The 16,467-nt window shown below is 40.2% G+C and overlaps 2 protein-coding genes across 2 annotated transcripts; both read left to right on the top strand.

Annotated features, from left to right (window-relative positions):
• The first annotated feature begins 10,548 nt into the window (after window positions 1-10,548).
• rpl34 (ribosomal protein L34) lies at window positions 10,549-13,281 on the top strand. Its single transcript, XM_083992760.1, has 5 exons — window positions 10,549-10,630; window positions 11,092-11,163; window positions 11,289-11,388; window positions 12,894-12,997; window positions 13,152-13,281. Exons 2-5 carry the CDS (start codon window positions 11,099-11,101, stop codon window positions 13,234-13,236), a joined length of 354 nt encoding a protein of 117 aa, XP_083848886.1. The 5' UTR covers window positions 10,549-10,630; window positions 11,092-11,098; the 3' UTR covers window positions 13,237-13,281.
• Window positions 13,282-14,322: 1,041 nt separating this feature from the next.
• ostc (oligosaccharyltransferase complex subunit) lies at window positions 14,323-16,062 on the top strand. Its single transcript, XM_083992800.1, has 4 exons — window positions 14,323-14,523; window positions 14,963-15,056; window positions 15,141-15,338; window positions 15,439-16,062. Exons 1-4 carry the CDS (start codon window positions 14,385-14,387, stop codon window positions 15,455-15,457), a joined length of 450 nt encoding a protein of 149 aa, XP_083848926.1. The 5' UTR covers window positions 14,323-14,384; the 3' UTR covers window positions 15,458-16,062.
• Window positions 16,063-16,467: the final 405 nt, after the last annotated feature.

Genomic DNA, 16,467 nt, shown 5'->3' with positions numbered 1-16,467 from the left:
TAAAACAATCAAGAATCTCTTAAATCTGATGACAGACCATCAACTCATCCTTTTATCCTGTAATAAATAGCTAGAGATGTGCAGCCATATTGTTCGATTACATTTTCATGATATCTGAATCTAAACATATTCACTTATAATTTCAATATAGCCTAGCCTATAAACGATACATTTAAAACCACGTGTGACATAAACAAACACGAAAAACTTGTGAGAAGGGCAGATGATTCTGACTGATGCTGGTTGTATCATTGTAAATATCCTCTCCATTAAAATGCTGGACAGACAACTCGCATCCAAAATGTAAAAATCTGTCGTTTTTACCTGGGAAATTTTCAGGAAACGTGAAGGCCGACGGTTTACGGACATCACTTGGCTGCAGTCAAGTGAAAAACGGTTAAAGGCTATGACGCTGTTCTCAGGTGAAGGCAGACACAAACACACATCCTGTCCTGTTTGACTTTTCACTGATGCACAGCCTGCTGCCTTTCAGCTGAACGGCTCGTCTGAGATGTCAGTTCCACTGACAACTCTGTCTGCCCTTCAATAACGCCTTCGCCCTTTAACGGCGGCATCAGCACACAACAAACAGCTAACCATCATCCCCGGCCAAAACAGCCAACATTAGTTTCCCTGGCGCGGCGCATGACGCGTGGAGAGGCTGCAGACTGTGTCATGCCTTACCTTGGACAGAGGCAGGAAAACAGCCGCACAGCACAGCAGCACGTTGAAATTAGGAAATCCTCTCCCGTGCCCTCTTGCTCTCATTGAGCAAAATGTGACCGCTCTCCGACGACAGAGGAGGAGCTTTGGAGAGGAAAAAACTGCTTTTCCAACTGCGCTCACCTCTCTCTCTCTCTGCCTCTCTCTCTTTGTGTGTGTGTGTCTGTGTGTGTCTTTCTCCCTCTCACAGCAGCAGCAGCATCCCTCCCGTCTCGGATGAGAAAAAAAAACACCCGGTCGAAAATACCTTGCTAATGTAGCAGAATATTGTGCTGGGCTGGGCTAACCACGTGAACCCAGTGGTTTATTAATAAAGCCAGGTAAGCGGCGGACGGCGCATCCTTCCCAGCTCAGCTCACGCGGTGGGGGCTCTGGTGATGTTGCATTTTGAGGGAGGAGTTGCCGTGGTTACACAGCAAAGGCACTATTCCTACTGATTTTTTTTTATTTCTCTGATGACGGAACAGGTGGATGTGCCTCAGCCCAGCAGCTGATGTGTGTGTACGCCTTAGGTCATTTCAAGGTTATAGGCAAGTCCCCGATCAAAGATATCACTGCAGTGTGCTGCTCAGGGTGCAGCATCACTAGCCCACAAACCGTAGCCGATATCTTCACAATACAAACCCAGAGTACAGTTTGTGAGGTGAAATTATTAGTTTTATCTAGGAAATTCACACCACAGACATCTTGATGCTCTTTGTATAATATGACACTACAGCCAGTTAGAACAGCTGAGAACATATCCTACTACCAGCACTACTAAAGTTCACTGATTAAATAGCAGGCTATGTCTGAACTATTTAATCTGCATGGCATCAAAATGACAATTTGCAGGTTTACATGGTTTATGTGTCATGGCGGTGCAATGACTTCCTGAGGTTTATGATGTTGGGGGGAGATGGCCTACAGGGCTTCAATAACCAGTTTGGTTAAGTTTATGCAGTAAAAGTAGAACCCTAATGGTTTGGGTTAAAGCCAAGTGCAAAAGCTTTCCAGCAAAAAGCCTTGTTGGATTCTCCCATATGCAGTCAACCACAAATTGAAACTCACTGCCAAGCAAGTCGGCTGCTGGCTACTGCTTCATATCCATTACAAAGCAATATTTCCAAAATGATGAAATATTCATTTAATATTAATATCTAGCTAAATTTATATATTTTTTTATATTCTAGATTACCAATGGCATGGCAAACATGAAAACACATACCCTTATAATGCGCCAGTTTGCTGGCTTCATCTGACACATTCATCATCCTTACTGGCCCCCAGGTTTCAATGTTTCCTCTAATGTCAAATAAAACCTCCCAACAACTTAGCATTAGTTGACAGGTCAAACTCTGTTGGACAGAAGCAAACATGCAATCCCTACACAGTGTGACAAAGTATGTGTGACACTAATGGCCTGGTGATGTATAATAAATCATGATTCACTGACCTCATTGATTTCCCCCTCTGCTCTCCTCTCCTCTTATGTGAAGTTGTCTCTTGTTACCTAACAGGAAACACAGAAGCCGACAGCATTAACTTCACTTACCTCACATTATCAATAGTCAGATGTTCTGTGAAGGCTATATTTGATCTAAATTTGATGATTTAGTAGCTATGTCTTTGGTATGCCTCTATCATTTTAGGGAGCATGCTTACCCTGTTTGGTATTTCCCATTTATTAGATAATGTTACTCTTACATCTCTGTATGGATCTAAGGCTTTAGCTGGCAGCTGGCTTACATATTCAAGACAGCTTAATCAACTTTTTCAAGAATTTCCCCAGTTTGCGACCAATAAATTACATCTATCAATCAAAGAGAGAGTAGTTTTGTATCAGACTGTGTCGGGCTGGGACAAACACCGCTGTCAACTGAGCTTACTGGCTGCTTGCTGTAACTTCATGTGTACCAGACAGACATGAGAGTGGAATCAATCTCCTCATTTAACTCTTGACAAGAAAGCGTAATTCCAAAAATGTCAGACTATCCATTTAAGTGAAAGGCGTTGCATCTAAAGGCCCAGAGGACTATTCATTCTTTTGCCAAGTGATTGGGTTCTGTTCCCTCTCTGCTTCTGCAGTACTTTCATTTTCTGTTTTTTTTGGTGAATGAACATATGAGTAGGTTACATCAGTCTGATGGTTGGGAATGATGAGACGCTGTGGGGCAGTGCCAATATGAAAACAGTAATTTTATGTTTTATGTTATGCACATTCTCTGTGCTCCTAGAGGGAGTTTTTCCAAAGTGTGAAAAATAACTTTTGAGAATTGCTGATGTCAGACAGATGTCACCAGGGTTATTCTCAGCTTAGGCGTGTGATTTAAAGAAAAAAAAATAAAGTGACTCACAAATTTTCATCACCTCTCTCTGGGGCTTAAGTGAAGTTTTGATTAAGAGGCAAATAGAAGTACTGTTGAGTTGGGCATTACTAAATTAGGATATCTCAACTTCTGATATTTCAATATTGACCATTCTTTATGAGCGACCCAACTCTATGTAGAGTAAGTGCAACAATGACTGACGTTTAGAAGAGTAGTAACAAACTACGCTTGTCTCTCATATCACTAATAGAAAAGACTGCATAAAATCAAAGCTGGGTTTAAGTTCAGTTGTTTTGTAACTGTGCGGCAAACATGTTGTCATTGTAATGTGACAGTAAATCAAAAAAAGTTAGTGACTGTACAGTACACGAGGGCCGTCACAGTATCTGACCCATTTGTTTGAAATGCCTGCATGAGCACATGCAACTGATCAGTACACATCATCGTCATACAGTGCACTCTGAAGCCTGTGACCCCAGCTCTTCAAATTAGATCTGTCAATATTTTTGCCTATCAAATGAGATCCAATCCAGACTGTCAGCTCTTTTTCAACAATGGCCGTGGGTGCATACGCAAGCCTGTCCTGCACACCGCTGCACTGGCCACTCCTGATCTGGCAACATTTCCAGCATAAAAGTGATGACTGGTCATGTGGGATGTGGTGGGGAGGAAGGGGGTTTGGAGGGGTGATGGTGGCAGGCAGTTGTTTTGATTTGTCTGAAATCTGTGCTCAGACAAAAACAACAGAAATTTCCATGCCGGCCCTGCCCCCCACCCGGCCCACCCTCGCTTTGGCCCAGCAGCTAAATCCAAGCCTTTGTGTCCCACATAGTTGTATGGATTTGTCAGCAATGGGGCAGGGGCAGTGGGGGATAGACAGGGTGATGATAACCAAGCAAGTTTTTCCGGTGAGGAGGGAAGGACAATTGACTGAAGCGATGTAGTGAATTAGCACTATTAAAAAAGAATTTTTCACTGATAACTAACACCGAAAGCTTTTTGGCCCTGTAGATGAGGAAAGCAGTGAAATTGGAGTCCTAAGATAAGAGACTTTTCTAAGAGACTTGCTCCGGATTACATGATGAAAGCCTCATATTAACCCCCCCCACACACACACACACATACATACACACACACACACACACACCAGCACCACCACAAGTCTGCACAAAGAGGCTTGGACAGACCACCTGCCCCTTAGGAAAATGTGGTCAGCAAAACAGACTGGGCACAGGCACCAATGGGATGCTCTGATAGTAAATAGTGAATCAATGAGGCTCTTAAAACAGCTGAGTAAATGTATTCCAAAAGACAAAAAGTCTGCCTCAGAGTTACAGCACAAAAGCAAGACTGTTCAAAGATAACATGGGAGAGGCCATTTTAGTCTAAAACTGGGGGTAGATGGGAATAATCATTTTAGCAGTAGCAGCTCTAAAGAGATTAATGAATTGATAATCCACAGGCAGGACTGATCACTAAGTACTGGAGCTGATTAGGTATGAGCGCACAGTGTGAAAGTGAGACCCTGCATTTACTGGTGGTCCATGTAGAGATTAAGTGCAGGCAAAAGTCCAAACAACTATACCAATACCCCATACTGTAATTCCTACTGTACTTTGTGTTGTTTATGATTTATCATTGTATCTAATAAGTAGGTATTGTTTTGTAATATTTCTTTATTGTCAACATGACAAGATAGAACTAAAAAGTATTTGACTTTTGACAGTTGTGCTTTGAGCTTCAGGCCATCATGTATGGTGTTGAATGTGTTGACAATCTTTGGTTTAGCTTGTTTGGTTCATCCTCTCTTGAGTCTTGAGTGTTTTTTGTTTAGTTTAGTTTTTTTCAACATTTCAGTCTGGACATACGTAAGTGGTAGTCCAACTGACAGACCAACATTAGAGCCACGCTTCTTGCATGGCTAAAAATTATGTAAATTCCCAGAGGAAACAACAGCAGACATCAGCCTCTGTGTCTCCTCTGGGTTTCTCAGGTAGCTGCAACACTCCACTTAGCAAAACAAATCTTATGCCATCAATTTCTCACAGGCAAAGATAGTAAATATTGGAGCATATAAAACAGTCAACTTTAATCTGTAGTAGAGAGGAGGTGCTATTGTATTTTAGCCAAGTTTGAGTGGGAACAAGACGATATGTGTGGAGGCTAAACCTGGAGTCATTACAAACTTGATTGCCTCTATATGCAATGTTCAGTAAATGCATGAAGTGCAGCAGAAACCAATAAATATTTCACATCAGTGTTTTACGTTTGGTTGAAAGCCGTTAGGCTATATTGAGTATTACAGCAGAATACATTATCTTAAATAGATTTATCTGCTGGGGTCATGAGCTTAGCTGAAGTAAAAATCCAATCAATCTTTGCCTTTTGTGACCTTACAGCATTTAACCATTGCAGGACAATGCTACGGAAGGACAAAAAGGACAAAAGAGTTGTATTGATTTGTTCGCTCCATACCTCATGTCACATGACTAAAAGCAGGAGGGACAACATGTGCAGTGTGTCCCTGTGACCTTTGGTAGCTGAATATGGCGTTTAATATTTCATGGCTTTACGTCCATGAGATGTGGCCACAAAGCAATGATCAGACTGGTAAACTGGGAGACTGGAGGGTTGATTTGTGCAGTTGATTTTGTGTGGTTTAGAGGTTCAAGCAAACAACAACCTGATACTGCAGCATGTTTTCTCTGCTTGTTATCTGTCATTGAGAAGTCTGATGTGAAGGAGGACAGCATTGATACAGGATGTGTGCTGCATTATAAGGTTAATCCTCGTCAACAGTCCCACAGATGGGCTGACCTGCTGGGCTGCAGGGATCAGTATTTTAAGGGGGAAGAAGTTGAAAACCATCGCTGCCTGTCTGGTTGCGACGAGTGAGGCGGAGGAGTGAGTGAGCATGAGTAAAAAACCTGACAACTGGGAGGGAAAAAAAAGTTGAAAAATGTTTCATGCTCTGATGTCATTAGGAAGGCGAAAGCAGAGCTGTAATCCTATTTTAATCGCAGTGGATTTATTAAACAGGAGCAGCAGGTTTAAATCTCAGCAGATTACACAGAAGGCCCAAGGAGATGTGGAGAGGGGGGTTGGGGGGTGGGGTGGGAAGGCTTGCATAATCGAGTGCACTTAAGGTGATATGGTTCATCTTTGACTAGTCAGGGTTGAGTGACAGGGAGGGCACATGGGCATCAGGAGCATCCTCAAACTACTGTATAAAGACTAAAGGCCAACCAACATGAATTTAATGATAATTTGTTGAGGTTTACATTTAATATTACACTAAGATGTGGTTTTAATAATCTTAATAATGACTTCTGACAAGATTAAGACAGAGTGCCTGCAGATGTTACTAATTATTTGGATGCGAGTGCATGTGCCTCACTGTCCCTTGGAGTTGGTGCAAATCTCCTTGGCACCCTTTGTAAGAGACCTCTCATGAAGAACGGGTTAATCCCGGGTCACATCACATCGGGAATTAATCAAATCAATCCCTTAACAGATCATGTAGAACAAGATTCAACCTGTAGAGGTCACCAGTAATAAAAAGTATCCACTCAAAACAAAAAAACAATTGACATTTTGTGGGAGGGTGGAGTGAGGGCTGCTGAGGTCCATATTAGTACTCGTCACATATGGCCAATGCTTTTTGCTAGAAATGTTAAAATTGGTGGATTACAGGTGTGATGATGGTGATTAGGAAGACTCATCAGGTACAGTTATTTTTGTCTCTGTGCATAACTCACTACCAGAGGCCATTTCAGAAATTCCCATGTAAAACAAGCCTGTAATGTGCATCAATCACATATCATTTTGTCCCACTCAAAAACCCAGATTTCCAGCACGATATGCCATTTGTAACACCTGACATTTAATGTAGGTAAATGGGATTTCAAACATAATCCACTGGCATAAATTTTTTGTTTTACTATGAAACAACATTTCTAGGTGAACTGATTAGATTAATCACATCTAAAATTAATTATTTAATTATTCAATTTATTTATATAGCACCATGTCATGCAGAAGCAGTTCAGAGAGCTGAAGATAGGACAACATATTAAAAATGTAAATAGCAATAGATACTAAGACACACAGAAGTTCATACACACAAAGACATTTAAGAAAATGCACAGCTAAACAGAAAATAGATTAATTGATCTTAAATAGACTACAGTGCAAAAATAATTAATTTTGTAAAAGAAAAAACAAATTCCAGCTCATAAGGACTTCTGACTAAGTGTAGAATAAAACAACACAGTCAGTTTCATGCCGTTTAAACGGATGTGCAATGCACCAACACACTGTACAGAGCCTTGTGTTGTCACTGAACTTTGCTTTTGCCAAATGCTTCATCTAAAAGGTTGCCAAGCTCACCATCTGTTGGCTGAGCCTGGCAAACGTTTGTTTCTGACACAGCACCTCTTTGATTGGGAGACATTTTTAGCTATTTTGCTAATATTTTCAGAGATTCAGTGTGTAGGCTGCAGCTCCTAGTAACTAGATATTGTTTGTCAGCATGCATGTTGTGTTGTGGGTGTTTTTGAAATAAAGAAATGTTCAAAGGGCACTGAGGCACAAGTATATTCAAAGGGAAAACTGTTTAGATTTAGAGGAATGCTAAAAAATACATTTCTAAACTACACGGTTACTTGACTATTGAACCATTATTATTTTAGTAATCTTTAGTAAATGCAGCTGCAATCCGCACTGAAAATTACCAGCCAAAGGGGCGCCGTGTGGCGAAGTGGGTTGAGCTGGCACCCCATATGCAGAGGCTATACGGTCCTCGCTGCAGTCGACCGCAGTTTAAATCCCGCATCAGACGGCCCTTTAATGCATGTCATTCCCCCTCTCTGCCTCCCCATTTCCTGTCTCTGTCAACTATACTATCCAGTAAAGGCAAAAAAAGCCACAAAATTTACTTTAAAAAAAATTACCAGCAAAACATAATGATTACATAGGCCTAACAAAAAAACAACAACATCATTTTAAGTAAGCACTCTCTAGTAGCATGCAAGATTTATCAAACCAAGTCAGTTAAAGGGACGTACAGCAGACAGCTCAAAGATCTCTTGCTAGTAAAACTCTTACAATAAAACAATTAGAGATATGTTTACATTTGTCATTATTGTGTGGAAACCAAAAAAAGTTATATCCAAAGTAGTGTAATCTAAAATTTGGACAGAGGTGTAAAGGTTGAGAGGAGAATTCCCACTCTGTGCCTTCCTGAAACCTGCCAACTTGCAAATATGCCACTGGTGCCATCTAGTGGACAATATTGTCTTAAAAAAGGATCATTTGGTCTGGACCTTTTACAGTCTATGGTCTGGACTCACTTCCCATGTTCCTTGCTTGAAGAAATGGGTGACACTCATTTGAGGATTAGGCAGCTATCTCTCAGGCTTTTGTCCTGTGGAATAGTTTGACTTGTCAGACAGGAAAAACACAGGTGCAACTAATTGCCTTAATTATGGCTCTTGTGCCATGTCACAGCAGCAGGGCAGCAAATACAACAACTCTGGAAGTCGACCTTTGTTAGGATAATTGGTTACACCTGTGGTTTTCCTGCTGGGACTGTGCTCAGAGTTCATTAAAATAAACAAATAAACAGAGATCTGTGTGTATGTCTTCATTCAGATCCAGTTGGGTGACAATTTCTCTAATAGTGTCCATCTTTATTGCAAGGACACATTTTACCAACCAAAACAGGTTAAGTCCTTACATCAGGGACTTAATTAAAAAAAAAAACAACAGTTGACCAACAGTGGAGTTGTGGGTCGTGCCTTGACATAATGAACGGAGACAAAGCAACAGTATTAGGCTACTTTGTCGCACATTAATGGTGTGTCATTCTGTAATTTGCATTTTTGTTTATAAACAATCCAGTTTCATGTTGGATATTTAGGTCATTATGCTTGCTTGTCTAATTTACTTGTTTCCAGTAAAGTATTAGTTTAATGGTTGAGTAGGAATCTACGGTGGCCTGGAGGTGCAAATCAACATTACAAAACATAAAACACTTAACTACAAGTCTTAAAACAAAGTTACATTTCAGAAAACAAATTTACATTTCAGAAAACAAAATTACATTTTAGAAAACAAAATTACATCTCAGAAAACACATTTACAAGTTGCAAAACAAAATTACAATTCAGAAAACAAATTTACAAGATGCAAAACAAATTTACATTTCTGAAAACAAAATGACAAATAACATAACACTTTTACAAAGACCAAAACACTTTTACAATATCTGAAACAAATTTACATTTCAGAAAACAAATTTACAAGACACCAAACACTTTTACAAACACCAAGACACATTTACAAGTGGCAAAACACTTTGACAAACTGCAGAAACAAATTTACAAAAAGGCCAACATCAACCGGAAAGGGAATGTACCAACCCCGGGGTTGACCCGGAAGTGAACGAGGAGCGGTCATGACGAGTTCTCGTCGTCAATGGAGAAGCTAATGGAGACCTGAGATGAGCGAAAGGCAAGCACATGAGCCGACTATCTAGTTTTTGACCAAGATCATCTCAGGTCTCCGTTAGCTTCTCCATTGACGACGAGAACTCGTCATGACCGCTCCTCGTTCACTTCCGGGTCAACCCCGGGGTTGGTACATTCCCTTTCCGGTTGATGTTGGCCTTTTTGTAAATTTGTTTCTGCAGTTTGTCAAAGTGTTTTGCCACTTGTAAATGTGTCTTGGTGTTTGTAAAAGTGTTTGGTGTCTTGTAAATTTGTTTTCTGAAATGTAAATTTGTTTCAGATATTATAAAAGTGTTTTGGTCTTTGTAAAAGTGATATGTTATTTGTCATTTTGTTTTCTGAAATGTAAATTTGTTTTGCAATTTGTAAATTTGTTTTCTGAAATGTAAATTTGTTTTGCATCTTGTAAATTTGTTTTCTGAAATGTAATTTTGTTTTACAACTTGTAATTTTTTTTTTCTGAAATGTAATTTTGTTTTACAACTTGTAATTTTTTTTTCTGAAATGTAATTTTGTTTTACAACTTGTAATTTTTTTTTCTGAAATGTAATTTTGTTTTGCAACTTGTAAATGTGTTTTCTGAGATGTAATTTTGTTTTCTAAAATGTAATTTTGTTTTCTGAAATGTAAATTTGTTTTCTGAAATGTAACTTTGTTTTAAGACTTGTAGTTTTGTTTTCTGAAATGTAAATTTGTTTCAGAATTTGTAAAAGTGTTTTATGTTTTGTAATGTTGATTTGCACCTCCAGGCCACCGTAGGAATCAGTTTCATTTTGAAATTCATTTAAATGTTTAGCACTTTTTATAGACTAACCGATATCGTCATAGTTGTGAATTATATCGATGGAATAGTCTGGCAAGGAAATTGAAATCAAAGTAAAAGTAAGCTCTTCGCTAAAGTTACTTCAAGAACATTTCATAAATGTCAGTTTACAGTTTGTAACATGTACTTACCCAGCATCGATGTGTAGTAAAAGCCACAGACCAGCAGGGGGCAGAAGAGGCGGGAGCAGTGAACCACCGGCATGGAGGAACTTTAACCTCCATCATCCGCCTCGGTCCTTCCTCTTCCGGTTACGGCGACAGCAGGTATGGCGGCTCCTGCTTTCCTCCGAGACATTATGGTTAAATAATCCACCGCAATCCTGTGTTTTAGAAGCATAAGTGGTCGATTTAGCGGACAGATACAGATAATAACAACTCTCTGTTTCCAGTGATGGTATAATTGTAGCAGTTGGTGGGTTTTGTGGGACATTTTTAACATGCCGTACCTTGGTCCCTGAAAGGCCGGCGTCTCAGTACTGAAGTGACTGATAAAATGGCCGTAGCTTAGCACTACAATAATATCTTGATACATTTAATCGTACTTGGCCTGCAGACTATGTTGCTGTGAAAATAAAACAGTCAGGCAGCTGATAACGGGGCCAGTGTTGTGAGTTTCAATGAGGCTAGCCCGTGTCGCTACATCTCAAGTCGTAGCATCGTTAGCATGGTTAGCACAGTAAGCATCATGTTCCACATTTAACTTGAGTATTTTGTCTGTTTTGCAGTTTCAACATGGTGCAGCGCCTGACTTACCGTCGTAGGTTGTCCTACAACACCGCCTCCAACAAGACCAGACTGTAAGTGACCTCTCTCTATTAACTGCTTTCTGCTTGTGAAGCTCGGGGCCACCATTGCAACTTGTAAATATCACCCACCTGTAGACATGTCACGTTGATATCGTGTTTCCCGCGCTGTCCCACAGGTCCCGGACGCCTGGTAACCGTATTGTGTACCTGTACACCAAGAAGGTTGGCAAAGCCCCCAAGTCAGCATGTGGCATCTGCCCAGGAAGACTGCGCGGAGTAAGTACAACCATTGTGTTTTGGGGAAGGGTTCTGGCTCTGACCCAGCATGGTGTGGATGTGAAGCCTCTGTAACACTGCTGTGGTGTTGGGATCTTTGTGGCTGGTTAACTGCTGTTGTGTTTGTGATGGTCAGCTACCTATATTAGTACTGACATGACATGATATGATGGTGGTTCTGTCTAGACTTAGAATCCTGGATGAATGTAACACACTTAATGCATCAATATTACGTGAAGTAACTTGGCTTTTGTTTGCATGATTGTAACCCTCTAAATGAGATTCCACTCCCAGTCCCACACAGATGTAAAAGGACTGCTCTGTTTCCTTGAGATTGTTGCTTTGCATCTTAAATGATGAAGCTGAGGTCTGGAACTGAAAACAGCCCATGTAATCTTAACGGCCCTGCATGCTTTAACAACGTGAGCATTTGGCAGCAGTTATCCTTGTAGTGACTGATGGATGAAGTTGTTATCTGATTTACTTTTTGGTCGAAACAGTTTTGTTGATCTTAACTTGGCCATACCTTTAGGAGGGTGAACTAACATTTAGGAATTGTGCAATTATATTTGATAGTACATGGGTCACAACATCACTGAAGAGCAAAGCTAGTCACTGAACAAACCTACAGATGGCATTTAGTCAAAAACTAGTGCATATAAAAGCTAATGGCTCTGTAGAGGTCTCTGTCAACACTGGTAAAATCAGAGGAGAGCAAGAGCACTGTCTCGCATGTTCATCTTCTAATGCTTGCATACAAAAAGAAGCTTTCATTGTCCAATGGATATATACGTAGGAAGAATGAGAGATCAAGGCCCGTTTCTAAACCTGCCTGAAAGCAAAAGTTCTCAAACTAAGACATGTGCTGAACTGTATGAAATCACACAGTTGAACTATTACAGTTGGATACAAAACTGATGCATATTTTTGTCACTACCAGTATTGACAGAGGGCCTATCTCTTTTTAGTGGCATGGCGGATTGCTTAAATCGAGGTTGCTTGTACAATTGCTCATGCAGTGCAAATGCATAATATGTTGGTGGTCTTTCAACCCACAAGCTGGTTGTTTTTCAGCATGCACAAGCAAAGTAGCCTCGCATCACCAGGCTCTTCAGACCAGCGAAGAGCCTGGTGTCTGTTACCTTCGAATTAGTCTGTAGCGGATACCGAAATCACCAAATTCACCAAAATAAAAGTGTTCACCAACATAAAACTTATAAAATAAACATTAACTTGTAATGCAATAGAAGCAAAATGTTAACTTAATGGCTCGGGGACTTTCTTGTAAATTATATTCCTTAAATTAAAGAGTTTTACCGCATTTTATTAGCTTGGTGCTTTTATTTTGAAGGAAAGGTCTGTCTCTCTCGCCCTGGATCCGTTTCCTACCAAAACAGCGAGTCAACAGCCCCAGAGTACAAGCAAAGTACTGCAGTGAATGTGTGGGACAACGTATCGCTATCTCTCTCTCATCTTGGCTGTTTTTTGTCTTTGTTGTTTTACAGATCCGGGCTGTTAGACCTCAGGTTCTGATGAGGCTCTCCAAGACCAAGAAGCACGTCAGCAGGGCCTACGGAGGCTCCATGTGCGCCAAGTGTGTGCGTGACAGGTAAGAGGAGCATTTGCCTTCATCCTCTTTGAGAAATGGTGTTAATTGAAAAGATAAAAAACAGGGGGAATTAGGTGCTCATGGATGCAGCTGATGCAAGTTGAGTGACTAATGTATTTAGTCTAAACTGTCTCTTTTTTGTTTTTATCCTCAGGATCAAGCGTGCTTTCCTGATTGAGGAGCAGAAGATCGTCGTCAAGGTGCTGAAGGCACAGGCACAGAGCCAGAAATCTAAGTAAAATGTGTATTTGTATTGCCACAATAAAAAATGACAAACAAATCCATTTCCTGCTGTCGTCTATGATGCCTTTTGATATTACCTATCATTAATTATTCCAGATATGTTAGAGAAATGGTGTTCCATCATCTGAATTCAGCCTTACTTTATGCATCACATCAAATTCACAGGGCTTGCCAAGTATCGATTCTACGACTAATAGTTCCAGTACACCATCCTGTTACGCTCAATCTTGTGCAGTAATTTACATCAGGAGAAACTACTTGCTGTAAATCTAAAGCCTGCTGCAAAAGCATTAGTGAAGCATGGCAAATGCTACAGATCCCAACAGTAAATCATATCTTTAATAGTGATCATTCATCTAATCATCAGAGTCTACATGGCCTTCACTGATTTGTCTATCAACAGTGACACAAAACATTATTTTTTATGTACTTAGACTTGGAGTAAATCACTGCACTTATGACCAGTGTATGTCAAGGTGCCAGAAAACCACAAAAGTTAGAGCATCTGCACACTTGGCTCAAATGCAAGTTTCAGTATTTTTTTTTATAGGTACTGAGACAAGAAACAAACTTAAACAGGAAATCAATATGGTCACAATAAACTGAGGACTGAGAAGATAGCAAAACGAGACAAGTTTAACAGTCTATGGTTTAAACTGAGTGGATTGTCTCCACATGTTTTCACCCGAGTATTGGTCAGCACAGCAGGAATACATAAAAATCACAGACATTTGCATCTAAGTTTGCCAGGGAGAAAGCCATTAAATTTGGGGGCAGATTCGGTTAATTCATAATTGGTAGTTTTTTGTTTTGTCTTATCTTTTTCTCTGACATCTGGCGTTGTTATGACGTAAGTCTTACTGTCTCTTTAAAATTACGTCACAGTAAAATACATCGATAAGGAACACAATTTAAGAGTTTCAAGTAGTATTTAATTGATTTTAGAATATCTGATTAATGTTTTGCTCAAATTTGAACGTCAAATTAAAATGACAAAATAAAACATGAATAAAATGATTCCTATTATAAGGATAGACTGTAGAAAAAAACATGTACTTCCGGGACACGTCAACGAAGTGGCTGCTCGGCGGACACAGTCAGCGGCTGCAGCAGTAGGAGGTAGCAGGCTACATTTCCACAAACCATGGAGACTCTGTACAGCATACCGTTTTCTGTGCTTGAATGTCCAAACATAAAGCTGAAGAGGCCGTCGTGGCTGCATATGCCGTCTGCTATGACTGTATATGCGGTCGTTATTGTGTCCTACTTTCTCATCACAGGAGGTAACGTTAAATCAATCTGCTAAGCTAACATTTATGCTAACTGGTTACATTAAATCTATCAGTAAAGGCCAACGCTGTATACGGCCAATGCTGTTTAACGTGCTTCTGAAATAATGTCAAATATTGTTTAATTGGATGCCTTTGTTAATCAGCTTGCTAACGTTATCGCCAGTATGCACGTAAATAACAATGTAGCTACTGTAGGAGGGGGGAGGCTAACTGTCTAGCTAAGCTAGCACCAGACAGTAACTAGCTGAGTATCTTTGTTTACTTTAATTCATAAAAGTCCACGTCGTCTATCAGTAGCCATAAATATCACTTCAAGTGGGTTCAGCAGTTTTTTGTTGAAATATATCGATTGGCTGTTCAGTGAGCTCACATGCTGATTAGACTCTGTGGTTTGAGTGATGCATAATGAAAACTATTTTGTTCACCCCAGGTATCATCTACGACGTTATTGTAGAGCCACCAAGTGTGGGTTCAATGACTGATGAGCATGGACACCAGCGGCCAGTTGCCTTTTTGGCATACAGGTATGACAAACAGGACAGGTTGGGAGAACTCAACACTTTAAGAACATGGAAAATGTAGATAATGTATCAACATCTGCTTTGCAGGGTAAATGGTCAGTACATCATGGAAGGACTGGCCTCCAGTTTCCTCTTCACGATGGGAGGTCTGGGCTTCATAATCCTGGACCGCTCCAACGCACCAAACATTCCCAAACTGAACCGCTTCCTGCTGCTCTTCATCGGCTTCGTCAGCGTCCTCCTCAGCTTCTTCATGGCCAGAGTGTTCATGCGCATGAAGCTGCCGTAAGTCTGAACATGATTCCCACAAAAAACAAACACGCCCATATGAAATTCTTTGAGTTACTAAACTGTCTTTTACAAGTCTCGTCTTTTGTCTTTTCAGAGGATACCTCATGGGCTAAAGACACAGACAGCAGACTTTAACAAACAGATTTGGATGGACAGATGACATTGTATGGAGGAGGCCCAAGAAGATGTCAGGCAAAATTATGGTTAAACTATAATCAACAACCAATAGCACTGACCTTAAAGAAATTAGAGACAGTCTCAAACTGGCTATGTCTTTATTGGTTTTCAATGACTCAATTTCCTCTTGTCTTCAGTGTTAAATGATGCTTTGTGACAGCTGACCTTGGTAGCAGTACATCATCATCACCAATTTTCCTATTTTTCTTAAAGCCAGGAGAACTGCAAAAAGTCAGTTTTTTTTTTCAGTGACCGAATCAGTACGAATTTTATATGTAATTGTCACTTCACTGAGAAGCTACAACTTTGCAGTAGGTGAAATGAGTGTCAGACACTGAAGAAAGAAGAGAGATAGTTACTGAACACCACTAGGACTGAGTCACTGCTTTGAAATCACAATTAGCACTGTGTGTATCATGTCAAGGGGAGGTCTGAAAATGATTATGTTGTATGTTTTTGTTGAGAAGTAACTGAGAAACCTGTTGAACCTGCCACAATTGCATTTTTGTATGAGGTTGTGAAATAAATCTTCCTTTTCAGAGCTCTTTGTGGTTGTCAAACTTTTTTTTTTCTTACATCCATTTATATGACACAGACTTACATACTGGCAGAAAGCAGTATTTGGGAAATGTGGATTTCATATAAGCAATGCAGTTTGTCATCCAGGAGGTGGCGTCATAGATCCATTAACAACACAACATTGAACCGTAACAAGCCTCAAAATCACAGCTCCTTTTTATGATTATTGAACTTAAAGTGAATGTCAGAGATTTTAGGGTTAATCAGAGTTAGTATTAGAGCTTTTACGTTATTTGAAATGACTGCTTTTCTGCAGTTTCTGATTTTGAATTCAGACCCCCCCCCGCCCCCCCCCCGTCTGTTTTTTTTTTTTTGCCCAACCAACACTGCACATAGTAAACCCCATTACATGCCAGTAAGATGCCAA

This window comes from Trachurus trachurus (genome assembly GCF_905171665.1).
Source record: "Trachurus trachurus genome assembly, chromosome: 18".
NCBI lineage: Eukaryota > Metazoa > Chordata > Actinopteri > Carangiformes > Carangidae > Trachurus > Trachurus trachurus.
The sequence above is the reverse complement of the archived record's forward strand: the minus strand, read 5'-3'. Positions and strand labels throughout refer to the sequence as shown.